Raw genomic sequence first — 17,372 nt, 5'->3', positions numbered from 1 at the left:
AACATTTCGAGGTGAAGTGCACCTACCTGTTCCTTGTAAATCAATTTAGAGGTGATTACGTAATTATCTGACAACAACATCATTATTAATCACTGTGCAAGGTCCATCTAGTCGATGTCACAAGCGCAACATTTAAGACTGTCTAAATGTCTAAATTATGGACACCCATAGGCTAATCAAATTCATTTGATTCCGGTTTGCATGAGTGGCCAATACAAACATAAAAATACTTCCTTTGAGTAATGTAGCCTTGTACATCCTCTTGACTCACAAATAACTTCACTGTGTCCTTTTTCGAATGGATGACTGCTTATCTTTTGCTTGTTCAGCCTGAAAACGTGTGTGAAGCCTGTGTTTGTGCGCGTATTTTAATGCGCACGACGTTTTTGCAGTGCTTCTCGGCACCGCACAAGAGCGCATGAGAGTGGTGCTTCATTCTTTATGACAAGTGGTGCTCCTCTTCCCTCTCATCTCCCCAACAGGTGGACTGGCTTGGACGAAGAAAAGACGGACTTATCTTTATTGACCACCCTATATGCTACTACGCGTTCCTTTCCCGCTGCAACCTCTCCGCATTATCACTGACAACAGCTCAAGAGTCAACCTTTTAATTGCCGTCATACGTAGTTTTGGAATGCCTTCTGCTTCTACCAAATGATGAAGACGTAGACAGCTCCTCATAATTGAGTTTCCGTCTGATAAAGTCAGTTAGGGCATTCGGTGTATTTACAAACTGACATCAAATTATGTGAGCTGCTCCTTCTGAACATCACGTTTTGGATTTCCACGCTATTTGTACATATAGACTAAACGTACATGTGAGAAAAATTAGCGGTTTCCCCCCAGTGTTTTCAATGTTTTTACTCGACATTTACTTCGAATAGCCTACTTTTGGAGAATCTGTTGAGTTCTCCTCGCGCCGATATTTTGAGGATATTCCAACCGTCTTTAATGTCAATGTTGCCAATTTGCAACAGACAAATCAACAATCACAAGGTTTGTAATCAATTTCCTACATGATTCTGTGAATTGTTTACATATTCTGTGAGCCTGAAATGTTTGTTTGCCAGGGCAATTAACTTGACATCGGCTTAAAAGAAAACATGATTAGCCTACTTTAAAACACGAATTTTGGCATCTTTTGCCATCACTTGTTCTGAATTAAATATAGCCTAAATAGGATATTAATAAGTTTTTCCAGTCAAATCCTCCCGCAGTCCTACAGGTTATAGCCTACATTTAGGAGTAAATGCAAGGGTTGAGCCCTGTAACCGGGTTGTTGGCTCCAAAATCTCGCTCTCCCTACCTAGTGTGCTCCAGGTGTCAGTTCTCATGTGTGCCATCTATGACCTATTCCATGACTTCACTGGTTTTAAAGTTAGTCAATAGTCGCGGCGGAGACTGTTCAAATGCAAACATGAATGCTGCTCAGTAGGTTATAGGGTGGTATTATGCATGTTAGTTAATTGGCATGATATTCTCCAGTGGATCCGAGCACATAGTCGAGGTATTGAGTTACAAGGGTGGGCTGTGCCTCAGATTACGTCAAATTATCCCACAAGGAAATTGATCCTAATAGGCGTGTTATGATCCTTTTAGCCTATTCAAAAACCCACTTTCTATGTACTTGTTTCCTGTCTGTATCCACCTCCCCCCACAGCCTGAGTAAGATGGCCTAGGGCGGCGGCGGCGGCGGCGGCGGCAACAGTAACTGAGCAGAAGGAAGGCAGAGGGAACCATGTCTCAGCTGTACTACCGGCGGACCGACAGCTCCACGTACCGCGACCGCATCCCGCTGAGGATCGTGCGGTCCGAGTCGGAGCTGTCTCCGCTGGAGAAGACCTACCTGGGAGCGGTGGAGAAGGGGGACTACAGCAGCGTCAAGCAGGCTCTGGAGGTAAAGGGGACGGGTGCATGGGGCTGAATGAGTGGGAGGGATGGATGCATGAAAGGATGAACGGACTGATGAGGATGGAGTTGATGGATGAGTTGGATTCTTTGGCGCTGTGTGGCCCCCAACATCCCCCTGGGGGGTACAGGGGCGTGGAGGGACGGGTTGGGCGAAAATCTGGGGCCACAGGATGGATCCACGATCGGCTCGATGGACAGGATGGCAGAATGGATAGACGGATCATGGAGGCGATGGCTGAAATAGGATTCAAATGGAATCGCTGCACTCTCAGACCAGCGCCGGTTGGGCGTGCGATCCATAAGGAGAGAGCCGGGACGAAGGGATGGAAAAACAGACGGGACGCCCGCGACGGCGGCGGCGGCATCGCCTCGGGGGGGCGTAGACGACGCGACGGTGAGTTGACGGTGACGCGTTCACTAATCCCCCCCCAACCCCGCTGTCCTCTGGCTTGTTGAAGGAGGCCGAGATCTACTTCAAGATCAACATCAACTGCATCGACCCGCTGGGGCGCACGGCCCTGCTGATCGCCATCGAGAACGAGAACCTGGAGATCATCGAGCTGCTGCTGGGCTTCAACGTGTACGTGGGCGACGCCCTGCTGCACGCCATCCGCAAGGAGGTGGTGGGCGCCGTGGAACTGCTGCTCAACCACAAGAAGCCCAGCGGCGGGATGCAGGTAAGGGGGGCGGGGCGTCAGGGGGCGGGGGGGAGGGGGTGGGGGGCGGGGGGTGGGACGGGAGGTCAGAGTGGAGGGTTACATTTACACTTAGTCATTTATCAGACGCTCTTATCCAGAGCGACTCACAGTAAGTACAGGGACGTTCTCCCCGAGGCAAGTAGGGTAAAATGCCTTGCCAAGGACACAACGTCATTTGGCACGGTTGAGAATCGAACCGGCAACCTTCTGATGAATAGCCCGATTCCTTAACCGCTCAGCCATCTGAGCCCCCGGGGTAGTTTTGGGATGGTCGCCGTGTCGGATCATCCTGAGACCAGAGTTGGATCACTGGCGGGGATTTTCTAGAAGGCTCCGTCCGGGTGTGTGTGTCAGCAGTGACAAGCCCTGAGACGAAATACCAGCCACCTGTATTTGAGAATTGACATCAACAGTTTTCTTCATTTAGCGGATACTTTTATCCAAAGAAACATGCAAATAATAAGAATCTAATTCAACAGAATTTCAGTGGTTAGAGCCAAGGAACAGTCAGCAGTTGACCAAAAAGATCAATAACAACACAATCACAGGATTATGCCATTCTCATAGCACAGCAGAATCGCTTTCTTTCTTTCCGGCCGTGTAACTAGCGAAGCCGGCCGGTTGTTTTTTGGAAGGCAGTCACAAGCGGGGATGGATTAACCAACGGGCCTACCGGGTCCAGGCCCAGGGGCCCATGAGCCCAGAGCCTCTGCATTCCCATATCGTCGCTGTTAGTAACTTGGTATGTACTAGTGTATTGATATGATGATATGCGCCGTAGCCGGTATATGCTAGGCTTAAGTCATTGATGTCTTAAACAGGGCCCCAAAAGTCTTACTGATTAAACAAAAAAGATAGCCTTAACATTCACTTTGAAGATGTCACAAGAAAGAAACCATCATGACACGTTTCAAGTGAGTGTTTATCCCCTCAGTTTATCTATAGGACTTTAGAGGGGCTGAGTACTCCATGCAATATGGGCCCTTCTACTTTGTAGGGAGAAATCCAAAAGCAAGTGCAAAACAATAGCATTAGAGCTGTGTCTGAGCACCCCTAACACACACTATTTATTGACGATATAATACTGTTAAGCCTAAGATGGTCATTTTTCAAGAAAGAGAGACGGTTTCGTGGGCAACAAATGTACACTATGGTTACAACTATGAAATATTTTTGGAATATCAACGTTGTTTATTTTGTTGATTACTCGAGAACTTTTGCATTTTTAAACAACAATATCAATATTATTCCAGATATTTTTTGTTTGTTGCAAAAACATTTTTTGGGGCGGTGTGTGTGTGTGTGGGGGGCCTTGACATATCCAGGCCCAGGGGCCCGTGGTTTCTTAATCCGTCCATAGTCACACGGGTTAGCTTCGAGCTGACATTACTCCAAGCGACGCAGCAACAAGTGTCACACCTGCAGGACAACCCTGGCAGACGGTGCTTGTAGGGATTAACCCGTCTCACGCCACTGTTTGTAGCGCACGAGATCTGAGACCAGATTTCCATTCACTGGCAGGTGGAACCTTTGTTTGGTGTGAGAACACAACATTGGGTTCCTCTTTCTGGCCCGACTGAGTTCCTCTAAGGGTTTAATGAATTCACAATTCATGCAGTCCAGTCATACAATATGCAAATGAGGCGATGGCTCATTCCCTCCGGAGGTGATGAGGCTAGCCAGTCTGCTTGTCTGGGGACAGGTGTTTGTTCCAGTTGCTGCTGTCTCTCTCTCCCTCTCGCTCTGATGCACACACGAACGCACACTACTCACATGGGCACACGCAGGCAGGCGCACGCACGCACACGTGCCATCGTATGTCATTCACACGCACACGCACGTCTGCGCAGGGACGGTCGCGCGCCCCTGCTCATGCTTTGTGAGATCTTCAGAAAGAGCCTTTGGTAAATGGGGAGGAAGGGAACAGTGAGTCATTTGGGAACGTTATTCTTCCTCGGATGATAAGTGAGTCGTGCTTTTGTGCGGTCCTGATTACGGCTCCGGCCTCGACTGGCCACCCACAGCGAGAGAGAGAGAGGGAGTGGGAGAGGGGGAGGGGGGGAGAGAGAGGGGGGCAGAGAGACTATAGCACAAAGAGAAGAGCAAATAGGGTTGTTTTAACAGGTTAGATGCTAGGAAGGCAGCCTGATGCGGGGAGCTAGTTTGCCCGCGCCCCCACAAAGACTTCTCAACAGCCACACATTTTCTCTTCACCTTGTTGACCCAGTGGACCGAACTGGGCCCCCCCAGGCCACAGGGTCCCCGGGCGCTAAAGAGATCACAGAGATGGTGGACCCTTTGTTTCGCAGAGGGACACTGCTCATCTGTTAAAGTAAAAGGCTGTCTGGGAAAAACACATCTCATCTATCACTCCTGTTTGGCCCTGAGATAATGTATTAGTTGAGAGATTCATTTAGGGGACCTACTTGGTATTGCGTCTATCGGTCTTGTTTTCCTGCAGGCTGCTTCTGGGTCGTTTCCAGAACAGTCTTTAAAGGTTTCCTGGCTCCCGTTATCAGTCCAGAGGCGAATGAAACCAGATGGGTTCTATTTGTGGATCTCTGAAGTGTTTTATTTTATTTTACTCCAACCCTGGGGAGGACTAACCTGTTTCATTCCATAAACCAGCTCATTACTGGAGCTGTTATGTGCTAAGTTTGGATCGGATCCCAAATCTACTAGACTGTAGATCTTCAGGGACATGGTCGGAGAACACGATACAGCGCCACAGTAGAGGGAACTTGTAGCACTCGTTTCTTTACAGAACAGATACAGAACCTAGCACCCTGTGTGGCTTTGAATGATCCTTTGATACGATACAAAACACAACACCATTCAGGCCCTGACACAGCAGAGGCTACAGGAGTGTGTCTCTATGAGTAACACAATGAATAAACATTACATGGGCGAGTGGGCCCAAATTTCATTTCTCCTCTTTTGCCGCGGCACGCCGCGTGTCTTCAATCATGCTCTCCTCTGCGTCCGTGCCTGTGCAAGAGCGGCGGCACTGGCGTTTTGATGTGCCCTCCCTCCCTCCCTCCCTCCCACACCCACGCCGGAACGCGCCTGATTAGAGGACGCACCTGAACGCGGAGACCGTTACGCGCTCTAGTCGAGATGAGACGGGTGGAGGGGGGGGGGGGGGATCAGCGACGTTGTGCCTCCGTGGGTGGAACGTCTGTGGAAAAGTGTTGTGATTATAACGAGCCGAAGGGAAAATCGTATGGTGTGCGTTTGATTATGCTGTCCTTAAGGGCCTTTGGAGTGTGATTCAGTGGGTCCAGTTGACACTGGGGTCAAATCAAGCTCGCTCAACTCTCTTTTTGTTGTGTTTTCATCGTCGCGTCGTAGCGACTGATGCCGGTTGTCATGTGGTTTGCCGTGCAACGTCAGAACACCGCAGTGTAAAATACACGGTACACAAGATGGTTGTGTTGACACCGAAAAAAAAGAAGACAATCATTTGAATATCCTTTCCTCTTTAGTTTTTTTTTTTCTGGTACAAGTTTCGAACTAAGCTCTTAATCTCTGTTGCAGCTGTCTACCTACCCCCGACTCCCCCACCCCCCCTTCCCGCCCCCCAACAAACACCCCTTCATTTGGTTCTGCTGCCAGCCCTTTAATGGCGCAGTGATAATCGCTTCTCCATCCTTTTCTTTTTCTCTCACTCTTTCTCTGCCTTTTTCTCTCCTTGCCTGTGTGATGTGCTCCTCCTTCTCTTCCCCGGCAGAATCAGATAAAAGGAGTTTAATTAGCAGTAGAGGGGGCAGAGAGATGCCTTTTTGTACCAGACCACTGAATGATAAGGAGAGGGAGGAGGGAGGAGAAGATGGAGAGGGCTGATGATGTATCTGAAGAAGGAAAAAAAAGACTCGGAATGACACAAGATAACACAGTGATTGAGACAGGCTTTGTATGTCAGTGTGACAGATTGAGAAACAAGTTGACACCCCGTCTGTTTTGATTGGTGAATGCTCCCCTATCTGTCAAATCTATCTTCCGTTTGATTGGTTTGCTCTGGCCTCTCCAATAATAAACCCATCCAGGCAGCTAAGCTTGAAGGCTCAGTATTCAGGCATCCCCCTGGACCCAATCAAAATTCTGGTCCTACTGGGAGCCAATCAGAAACTGCTTTTCTTCCTCTGTGCCACAGGTGCAGCCAGTGTCAGTGACCTTGTCAGTGAATGCTTAATAAGATGAATCATTCCCCTTTCAATAAATCCACTTTTCAATCGAAAATAATACTGCTAAATGACTAAAATGACTAAATGTAATACCACGATAAGGAACTGAATTACATTTAACAGAACTGAAATGAAATTAATTGGAACAGGATTGATGACACAGGACACACGCATCCTAGCGGAACGTAGAACTTGGAGTGACAGCGAAAACCAGCCAATGAACAGCCGATGACAGGTGTCTGACTGTGAGGGTCCCTCCCTCCAGGTTCCTCCCATCCTATTGGACAAGCAGTTCTCCGACTTCACCCCGGACATCACGCCCATCATCCTGGCGGCCCACACCAACAACTACGAGATCATCAAGCTGCTGGTGCAGAAGGGCGTGTCGGTGCCACAGCCTCACGAGGTGAGCGTCAGGGGGTTCGTTCAGGGGGGTCATTCAGGGGGGTCATTCTGGAGGTTCGTTCTGGGGGGTCATTCAGGGGGGTCATTCAGGGGGGTCATTCTGGAGGTTCGTTCTGGGGGGTCATTCAGGGGGGTCATTCTGGAGGTTCGTTCTGGGGGGTCATTCAGGGGGGTCATTCTGGAGGTTCGTTCTGGGGGGTCATTCAGGGGGGTCATTCTGGAGGTTCGTTCTGGGGGGTCATTCAGGGGGGTCATTCTGGAGGTTCGTTCTGGGGGGTCATTCAGGGGGATCATTCAGGGGGGTCATTCTGGAGGTTCGTTCTGGGGGGTCATTCAGGGGGGTCATTCTGGAGGTTCGTTCTGGGGGGTCATTCAGGGGGGTCATTCTGGAGGTTCGTTCTGGGTGGTCATTCAGGGGGGTCATTCTGGAGGTTCGTTCTGGGGGGTCATTCAGGGGGGTCATTCTGGAGGTTCGTTCTGGAGGGTCATTTTGGGGGCGGTGATTTACGGCTCATCTTCTGAATTTGGCTCCTGAAAAGTCTGGATGGGTTGGGGGTCAGAAGGCTGCCTCTGATAGGTACATAATTCATGGAGTCCAATTGAATATCGGTTTTTGAGGCCCAATATGCAGAATAGCATTAGCAGTTGAGCTTATAGCAGCTACCTTGACATCTTGAACAAAAAAAGTTTTGATTTCCCCGCCCAAGTATCGTGTCGTGTTTGTTACGACATGTTGCTGCTTGCGACTAAATCTCACGACCAAGAACCAGTTGACTCGTGCCAGAAGGGTTGTAAAGGATCAAGTGTTCTTGACCCTGTGTGTGTGTTCCAGGTGAGGTGTAACTGTGTGTGTGTGTGTTCCAGGTGAGGTGTAACTGTGTGTGTGTGTTCCAGGTGAGGTGTAACTGTGTGTGTGTGTGTTCCAGGTGAGGTGTAACTGTGTGTGTGTGGTCCAGGTGAGGTGTAACTGTGTGTGTGTTCCAGGTGAGGTGTAACTGTGTGTGTGTTCCAGGTGAGGTGTAACTGTGTGTGTGTTCCAGGTGAGGTGTAACTGCGTGTGTGTGTGTTCCAGGTGAGGTGTAACTGCGTGTGTGTGTGTTCCAGGTGAGGTGTAACTGCGTGTGTGTGTGTTCCAGGTGAGGTGTAACTGTGTGTGTGTGTGTTCCAGGTGAGGTGTAACTGTGTGTGTGTGTGTTCCAGGTGAGGTGTAACTGCGTGTGTGTGTGTTCCAGGTGAGGTGTAACTGTGTGTGTTTGTGTTCCAGGTGAGGTGTAACTGTGTGTGTGTGTGTTCCAGGTGAGGTGTAACTGTGTGTGTGTGTTCCAGGTGAGGTGTAACTGTGTGTGTGTGTGTTCCAGGTGAGGTGTAACTGTGTGGAGTGTGTGTCCAACTCGGACGTGGACAGTCTCCGCCACTCCCGCTCTCGCCTCAACATCTACCGGGCGCTCTCCAGCCCCTCGCTCATCGCCCTGTCCAGCGAGGACCCCTTCCTCACCGCCTTCCGCCTCAGCTGGGAGCTGGAGGAGCTCAGCAAGGTCAGAGGGGGGGGGGTCGTTTAGAGGGCGGGGCGCCCGCGCCGGGGAGAACGCTCAGAGGGTCACAGGGGGAGGGGGGGGTCAAGCCAGCGCTCGTCTCGGTGTCGTGTCATGTGACAGGGTCACATCCCACTGATCCTCCTCCCTCCCTCCCCCCTCCCTCCCCGGTCAGGTGGAGAACGAGTTCAAGTCGGAGTACGAGGAGCTGTCCCAGCAGTGCAAGCGCTTTGCCAAGGACCTGCTGGACCAGACGAGGAGCTCCCGGGAGCTGGAGATGATCCTCAACTTCCGCGACGACGCCAGTCTGCTGGAGGACGAGAGCACCAATGACCTGGCTCGCCTCAAACTGGCCATCAAGTACCACCAGAAGGAGGTAGGGCTCAGAGGCCCCCAACTGCTGTGTGTGGGCATGCATGGGCGTCGAGGCGTGTGTGTGTGTGTGTGTGCGCGCGTGTGTGTGTGGATGTGTGTTGGGTGCATGTGCGTAGGGGAATGTGTGTGTGTGTGTGTGTTTGTGTGGGTGTGCGATTTTGTCGCCTCTGACAAGTTTCCTGCTGAGGTGCAAGGCTGACGACCAGTCAGGTGAGAGATGGTCACAGAGGTAGACTAGAAGGTGTTTGTACCTCTCTCTCTCTCTCTCTCTCTCTCTCTCTCTCGCTCTCTCCCTCTCCCTCTCCCTCTCCCTCTCCCTCTCTCCCTCGTGCTCTCTCCCAGTGCTGTTTCCCTGAGGTCTTATCTGGATTGAATTATCCCACAGGCGTGTATTCATTCCCGGTCTGTCCGTCGATAACACCCATTGATCCTGCCGTCCCTGTGATTGAAAGCACTATCTCATGGTAGGGAAGCAGCCCGCCCAGTCATCCCTATCAAGAGATGAAGCATATAGACTCCTAATCATTGCTAGGGCCCCCTACTAGGCTGTGTGTGTGTATGTGTCTGGCTATCTGCCTGTCTCTTCGCCTACCTGTCTGACTTGCCAATCCAGCCAGCGTGAGAAGTCTCTCTCTCTCTCTCTCTCTCTCTCTCTCTCTCTCTCTCTCTCTCTCTCTCTCTCTCTCTCTCTCTCTCTCTCTCTCTCTCTCTCTCTCTCTCTCTCTCTCTCTCGCTCTCTCGAATCACTCTTCCATCCACATCATTTTCTCCTCCCCTGCAAAGAGAGAAACTCTGTGTACTTGACAGTGAAAGACACTGTAATTAGCAGCACGGAGGAGAGCGAGGGCAGGCGGGTGAGGGGAGGGAGCCCGTCAGGGTTGCTCTGCTCTGCCGCAGTGGAGGAAGGCCCCCCCGCCAGCCCCCCCCCCAGCCTCCCCCGCCAGCCCCCCCCCCCAGCCTCCCTCCCCCCGCCAGCCTCCCCACTCAGGAGAGACACGGGGGCGTTCTGAAGACCGCCTGTTTGTTCTTCCCGGTGGAACTTTGGAGCGCGAAGTGTTCAGGGGGGTGGATGAGGGTGGGGGTGGATGAGGGGGCGGGGGTGTATGAGGGTGGGGGTGCATGAGGGTGGGTGCACGATGGGGCGAGGAGGCTGAAGGAGGAGTGGGTTGCAGGGGGGTGGAGTCGCCCCTCTCGTGGGATGCCAAAAGGATTAAGTGGTCAACAGTTTTTGTTGAAAAAAGGGGCTGAGCGATTATTGTGCTCTGGCTGTGTTTCCTGGTGGCTGATGGTATCGGCTCCCTCTTGGATTGTCATTTTAAAGCGTTCTCTCTCTCTCCCTGGTCGCTGATGGTATCAGCTCCCGTCTCGTGCGGAGGTTTCACCGTGAGACAGGCAAAAAAAAAAAAACTTAAGAGACAGCCACCAGATAAACACTTGAGAAACAGGGCTTGAATATCAATCTCTCTCTCTCTCTCTCTCTCTCTCTCTCTCTCTCTCTCTCTCTCTCTCTCTCTCTCTCTCTCTCTCTCTCTCTCGAATATCAATGTTGTGGATGAGCGACAGGCTCCATGGATGTTGCCCTGACTCTCCTGTGAGGGTACTGACCCTTCACAGTCCCCACCCACTAGTTGCCTATAGAGAGGGACTAATTTAACAGCCCACTGATCTGAAACAATGACTCTGCCAACCTGTGTGTGTGTGATGTCTGTGTTTGTGTGCCTGCTGTGCCCTCACATTTACATTTAGTTATTTTTATCCCTTGCTGAGATAAGAGATTGTACTGTGTACAATACTGATTGTATTGTAATGTGTGTTTACAGCGTGTGCGAGTTTACCCCGTGGGTTTGTCTGCGAGCGTGTGCGCGCCATCTGTGTGTGTGTGTGCTCCAGCTGTGCGAGGGCCCTTAAAGACGACAGGCGTACCCGGGGAAGTGTCTTCACAGCTTCGCCGGGTCTGCGGAGCCAAACGTAACAAATCGCTCGCTGCTTCGATTCCAGCGGGGGAGCCGAGAGGCAGCTAATGCGCTCCACGAGACGGTCCCTCTTTAGAGGCTGTTGTCGTTTGCGCGCGGCGGCCCGTTTGATGGGCGATTGCTTCCGTTGCCGACGGGGGGGGGGGGGGGGGAGCGCGTTATTCGGAATTGTCTCGCACGTGTCTAACGGACGCCCGCGTGCAGGGGTAGGCGACCCTGGTCCTCGAGGGCCGCTGTCCTGCATGTTTCCCTGCTCCAGCACACCTGTTTCAAATGAATGGTTAGGACAGCGGCTCTCTAGGACCAGGGTTGCCTACCCCTGCCCTCGTGGGTTCTATATCCGGAGCGCGTGTCGTCAGGGAGGACCCTCTGCTGTCGTCCGCAGAGATCCACTTCATCGGCCAGGTTCCCTTGGTAACTGCCGGGCGCCTGGTGTTGCGTCTGAAGTGTTGCTCTGTGACACCACCCACCCCCCACCCCCCCCTACCCCCCCGACGACAGGGTTGCCAGGTCTGTCGGCAGGGTCGCCATGTTGGCTGCAAAACAAACTGTTGGAGAGTGTTGACGGAGGGAAAAGCAAGGCATCTCTTTCAGCAATATAGAAAAAACAAGCCTTTTTCTTTTTCACCGAGCTCAGAGCTTCTTAGGTCTGCCCTGTCTGGTCAGCATTAAATAGAGTGTTTTTATTGATCTATGACCGCAACAACCACATGCCCTAGGTACCAGACTGGCAGGGAGATGAGAATGCTTAATGCTTTCCACATGATGGCTCTGAATCATCTGCAGCAGGGTCCAGTCTAATCCCATCAAGTTCAATGCTCGTTCCACCCCATAATGTGTAATGATATCAGGTCGAATTACGGCCCATGACCCCCACTTCTGGATGTTTAAATGAAGCTGTCAAATGGCCTCCAGGGCAGAATGGTACGATCCTATTCAGCCAATGGTATGGTCCAAAACCTGAAGTATCAGCTTCATATGGTGGATATTTGAAAAGAATGCGAAAGTGTTTGATTTCAGATTTGTCATTTTCAAGCTCTCTCTCTCTCTCTCTCTCTCTCTCTCTCTCTCTCTCTCTCTCTCTCTCTCTCTGTCCATCAACCCCCCCTCCCTTCTGCTCCATGATCCCTGCGCTCGCTTCGCCACTCTAATCATCTTCCCCTTTATCTCGCCCGCCCCCCTCTCCTCCTCCTCCAGTTTGTGGCCCAGCCTAACTGTCAGCAGCTGTTGGCGTCCCGCTGGTACGACGAGTTCCCCGGCTGGCGGAGGCGCCACTGGGCGGGCAAGTTCCTCACCTGCGTCTTCATCGGCCTCCTGTTCCCCGTCTTCTCCCTGTGCTACCTCCTGGTGCCCAAGAGCCGCTCGGGCCTGTTCATCCGCAAGCCCTTCATCAAGTTCATCTGCCACACGGCCTCCTACCTCACCTTCCTCTTCCTGCTCCTCCTGGCCTCCCAGCACATCGTCGCCACTGACCCAGGGCGGCAGGGCCCCACTCCCACTGCCGTGGAGTGGATGATCCTGCCCTGGGTGCTGGGTGAGGAGGGTGTGTGTGTGTGTGTGTGTGTGTGTGTGTGTGTGTGTGACAGGCGGGAGATGAAGAGGATGTCCAGCAGTGTGTGTGTGTTTCTTGATGAAGAACAGACGCTGGAAGGGTTGAATACAGGATTCTGTATTGATGTGTGTGTGTGTGTGTGTGTGTTTGGTCAGGCTTCATTTGGACTGAGATCAAACAGATGTGGGACGGAGGGTTTCAGGACTACATCCACGACTGGTGGAACCTCATGGATTTTGTCATGAACTCTCTGTACCTGGCAACCATCTCCCTCAAGATCATCGCGTACACCAAGGTAAGCCCACCGGCGACGCAACCGACGAACCAACCTCACACCAGCTCAACCATCTTGGCTTCCGGAAAAAAAACCCAGACGCAACAACTACCAAGCCCCTCAGTCTAATGTTGTGGGGTCTGCCTCTGGTTTTCTTCTTCACTCTTTCTGTTTCTCTTTCCTTTCCCACTTCTTTACCTTCTCCCCCCCTCTCTCTCGATCTGCCTCTCTTCTCCCCTCCCCTCATCGCTCCCCATCGCTCCTCTCCGCCACCTCTCCCCACTGCTCCTCTCCCCCCCCCCCCCCCCCCTCTCTGTCTCTTCTTCTCCCCCCATCCCTCCCCCAGTACCATGGCTCGAAGCCCCGGTGCCATTGGGAGATGTGGCACCCCACCCTGGTGGCGGAGGCCGTGTTTGCCATCGCCAACATCTTCAGCTCCCTCCGGCTCATCTCCCTGTTCACAGCCAACTCTCACCTGGGGCCCCTGCAGATCTCCCTGGGACGCATGCTGCTGGACATCCTCAAGTTCCTCTTCATCTACTGCCTGGTACACACACACACACACACACTCACACACACACACATGCTGCCGAACATCCTTATGTTTCTCGTAATCGACTGTCTGACACACACGCACACACGCGACACCGAGCCTTACACACACATCCACAGACCAGGTGAGCAAGTGTGCTGTGCTTCCTGGTTCGGCTCCAGGTTCTGCTGGCCTTTGCCAACGGCCTGAACCAGCTGTACTTCTACTACGAAACCGAAGCCAAAGACGAACCCAAACACTGCAAGGGCATCCGCTGCGAGAAGCAGAACAACGCCTTCTCTACGTACGTGTGTGCGCGCGTGTGAATTCTGAATTCTGATGGTTTTAGCTGCTGAGAAATATTGACAAATACTATCTACTGCAGGTTGTTTGAGACCCTCCAGTCTCTGTTCTGGTCCATCTTCGGACTGATCAGTCTCTACGTAACCAACGTCAACGCGGACCACCAGTTCACGGAGTTTGTGGGTGCGACCATGTTCGGCACCTACAACATAATCTCTCTGGTGGTGCTGCTGAACATGCTGATAGCCATGATGAACAACTCCTACCAGCACATCGCTGTGAGTACCAGATGATGTCGAGCAAGCGGCCGGGTTTATGCTGTGTGGGTCAGTGTTTATGGATGCGTGTGTGTGTGTGTGCAAGGTTGTGTGAGTGGGTGAGTGGGCGGTATGTTTACTTGTTTGTATGCATGTTTAATGACGTGTAATGGGTCGTGTTTCTGGCGTGTGCAGGCGTATAACCCCTGCTGACTGTGTTCCAGGACCATGCAGACATCGAGTGGAAGTTTGCCCGGACCAAGTTGTGGATGAGTTACTTCGAGGAGGGCGGCACCCTCCCCTCTCCCTTCAACATCGTCCCCAGTCCCAAGTCAGTGTGGTACCTCATCTGCTGGGTCAACAAGCAGGTGTGCAAGAGGACCGGCTCCAGGATGCCGGAAACCTTCGGGACCCTGGGGGTAAGTAGAGTGGGAGGCGATGGGTAGATGTGTCGGTTAGCATTGAGTGATACGAAAGTGTTATTTGTTGTCCTGTTGAATGCATCCAGTCTTGAATTATAACATACTGGACAACAATGCTGTTCCGTGGGTTCACTCGTAAATGCTCAGGATGCGGTGTAGATCTCGTCGAGTCCGGAAGTGAGATTAATTCAAAGTGAAATATTTTATGGGACAAAATCTGAATCGGAACTGTGCCGAACCAGGTCAATACAGCAACTGGGTGGGTAAAGCTCAGTCTGAAAGCTCAGTCTGAAAGTCTTGAATCTTATCCTGCATGTCGCTTTGAATGAAAGATTAACGATGGTGGTCATCATGGTGTAGCCAGGCATCTCCCATGACATGTTCCTGTACTGAAGCTTTATGATATTATGTTGGCTTCTCATTTTCATTTTCTCAAGGGGTCCTATCTTCCTGAAGAGGTGTAGCTGTAATGCTTTGAGACTCAACCACACATAAATTACATGAATAAGCTATGAGCTAAGGACCTTTCCTTTTCTCTGAAGTGTTTGTCTGTCTGTCTGTCTCTGTCTGTCCGTCTCTCTCTCTCTCTCTCTCTCTCTCTCTCTCTCTCTTTCTCCTCCCTGTGTATCTCTTCCTCGCTCTCCCCTCTAATCACCCTCCCCTCCTCTCTTCCTCAGAGGCGCGCGGCAGACAATGTGAGATTAAATCACCAGTATCAGGTAATGAGATGTCTTTGTAGACCGACCCCCTCCCTCCTCCCCCCTCCCTCCTCCCTCCTCCCTCCTCCCCCCTCCCCCACACCCACTGTCCCTTCATCTTCATCATAGACACCTCAAATGTCCCTTTCTGTCATTTGTTCAGCTGTGACAAAGCTCCCCTCTCCCGTGTCAACCCCACCATTATCAGTAGACGTCGAACCACCAGTCTAAAGTGGTTAACGTCCTCGATTCTTGATCCGCATAAATATCCGACTGTGCGAGCTACCCTTTTCCGACGTGCAGATCGTTTTTGCGGACACACCCCGTGCCTGTCCTTTGTGAGTTATGGCTGTCAGGTGACAGTCAGGTGACAGTCAGGTACGAGCTGTCACACAGCAGGAGAATGGGTCTGATGGAAGTGAGCTGTGTTTGTTGTGGTGGCAGGAGGTGCTGAGGAACCTGGTGAAGCGCTACGTAGCGGCCATGATCCGCGACGCCAAGACGGAGGAGGGCCTCACCGAGGAGAACTTCAAGGTGAGAGTGTGTGTGTGTGTGTGGGGACTAGTGTGTGTGTGTGTGGAAATTCTGTGTGGAGGATAGTCGGGGAAGCTCAAGCTCTCTCTCCTTCTTTCTCTCTCTCCTTCTTTTTCTCTCTCTCTCTCTCTCTCTCTCTCTCTCTCTCTCTCTCTCTCTCTCTCTCTCTCTCTCTCTCTCTCTCTCTCTCTCTCTCTCTCTCTCTCTCTCTCTCTCTCTCTCCTTCTCTCTCTCTCCTTCTCTCTCTCTCTCTCTCTCTCTCTCTCTCTCTCTCTCGCTCTCTCTCTCTCTCGCTCTCTCTCGCTCTCTCTCTCTCTCGCTCTCTCTCTCGCTCTCTCTCGCTCTCTCTCTCGCTCTCTCTCGCTCTCACTCTCTTTCTCTCTCTCTCTCTCTCTCTCTCTCTCTCTCTCTCTCTCGCTCTCTCACCTCCTCCTTCTCCAGGAGCTGAAGCAGGACATCTCCAGCTTCCGCTACGAGGTCCTGGGCATGATGAAGGGGGGCAAGCCCGGGCAGCCCGCGGCCGTCGGGGGCGCCGTCGGAGGAGGCGCGCGGGGGGGGTCCAGCCTGGCCTACCCCGACCGGCCCCTCAAGGTGTCTCCGTCGCCACCCCCCGCCGCCGCCAACCCGGTCAAGAGCAAGCGCAACCTCGTCAGCGTGACGGCCACCGTCCTCCAGCAGGGCTCCTCCTCCTCCTCGCCCAGGTCCCCCGAAGCCTCCGGCGGGCTGGGGAATGGCGCCGCCCCCCTGCTCTCGGACGGGGCCTCCGGGGCCGGCCAGAAGAAGGACTTCCCCAAGGTCATCACCGACTTCGGGCTGTTTCAGAGACGCCACCGGGGCGGGGGGGGCGGGGCCGGAGGGGGCGGGGCCAACATGGCCTCTTTGTCGGAGGAGACGGGGGAGTCGGATGTGGACGAGGCGGGGCGGGCGGGGGGGGCAGGGGGCGAGGCAGAGGGGGAGGAGGAAGCCAAGGGGCCGCTGGGCGGAGGAAAGGAGGGGGTAGGGGAGGAGGGGGGAGGGGAGGAGGGGGGAGGAGGGAAAGGCACTGACACGACGGAGGCGGCGAGGGCGAAGGAGGGGGAGGATTTTCTCCAGCAGGAGGCAGCAGGGGCCGGGGCGGGGGCCGGGGCGGGGGGGACATAGGGCCTGGTGGGGGGGGGGGGGGGTCTGACAGGGTCGTGACAAGGTCAATCAGTGAGGTGTCGTCTTTGGTGACAGGAGTGCAGCTGCTGCCTCCCCCCCCACACACACACACACACACACACCAACATGACATTATGGGGACATTGTGGTGCTGTGGAAACGTGACTTGGTTCGGTCCTCACCAGGCCAGGTTCTCTGGTGGGTTTCGGATAAACACGGCGACTTAGGGAACTACAGTGGAACCGTGAACCTTTGGAGGCGGTCTTTGAAGACTCAGGGAAGCTTAACACTCATTCGGACACGATCATTCATTCATTCACGGAGGTCCAATTTGGTCTTGTCTGGTCTGGATGTTGTCATTTGGAGGACTAGGTATGATGTCACTGATTATATATTTCTATAAGATTTCTCTCTCTTTCTCCTTCTCCTCTCTCTCTTGAAAAGCAAAAGACTTTTCCACAAATGTACATTTCCTTAAGCTTGGTCCCTCTCTCGTAAGCACCCTTCCCCCCTCTCTCCCTCTCCTCCTTCTCTCTCCCTCTCCTCCTTCTCTCTCCCTCTCCTCCTTCTCTCTCCCTCTCC

General features: G+C 52.6%; 1 protein-coding gene and 1 long non-coding RNA gene across 2 annotated transcripts in view; both read left to right on the top strand.

Moving 5' to 3' along the window:
* Window positions 1-510: 510 nt before the first annotated feature.
* LOC146246263 (short transient receptor potential channel 4-like) lies at window positions 511-16,526 on the top strand (the record flags this gene model as incomplete). The annotated part of the gene is made up of 15 exons (XM_084683476.1): window positions 511-996; window positions 1,661-1,897; window positions 2,370-2,588; window positions 7,059-7,199; window positions 8,557-8,733; window positions 8,906-9,106; window positions 12,276-12,612; window positions 12,786-12,925; window positions 13,251-13,451; window positions 13,619-13,740; window positions 13,822-14,017; window positions 14,221-14,415; window positions 15,096-15,137; window positions 15,561-15,650; window positions 16,092-16,526. Coding segments are annotated over exons 2-15 (2,655 nt in total), but the record flags the coding sequence as incomplete, so codon positions are not given.
* A 286-nt stretch (window positions 16,527-16,812) lies between these two features.
* LOC146246262 (uncharacterized) overlaps window positions 16,813-17,372 on the top strand; it is a 1,134-nt gene continuing 574 nt past the window's right edge. The window contains exon 1 of the long non-coding RNA XR_014734609.1: window positions 16,813-17,162. This is a non-coding gene — a long non-coding RNA (uncharacterized LOC146246262). The remainder of the gene's footprint in view (window positions 17,163-17,372) is intronic.

Source organism: Hypomesus nipponensis, chromosome 20 (assembly GCF_054491055.1).
Source record: "Hypomesus nipponensis isolate SF chromosome 20, ASM5449105v1, whole genome shotgun sequence".
Lineage (NCBI taxonomy): Eukaryota > Metazoa > Chordata > Actinopteri > Osmeriformes > Osmeridae > Hypomesus > Hypomesus nipponensis.
The sequence above is the reverse complement of the archived record's forward strand: the minus strand, read 5'-3'. Positions and strand labels throughout refer to the sequence as shown.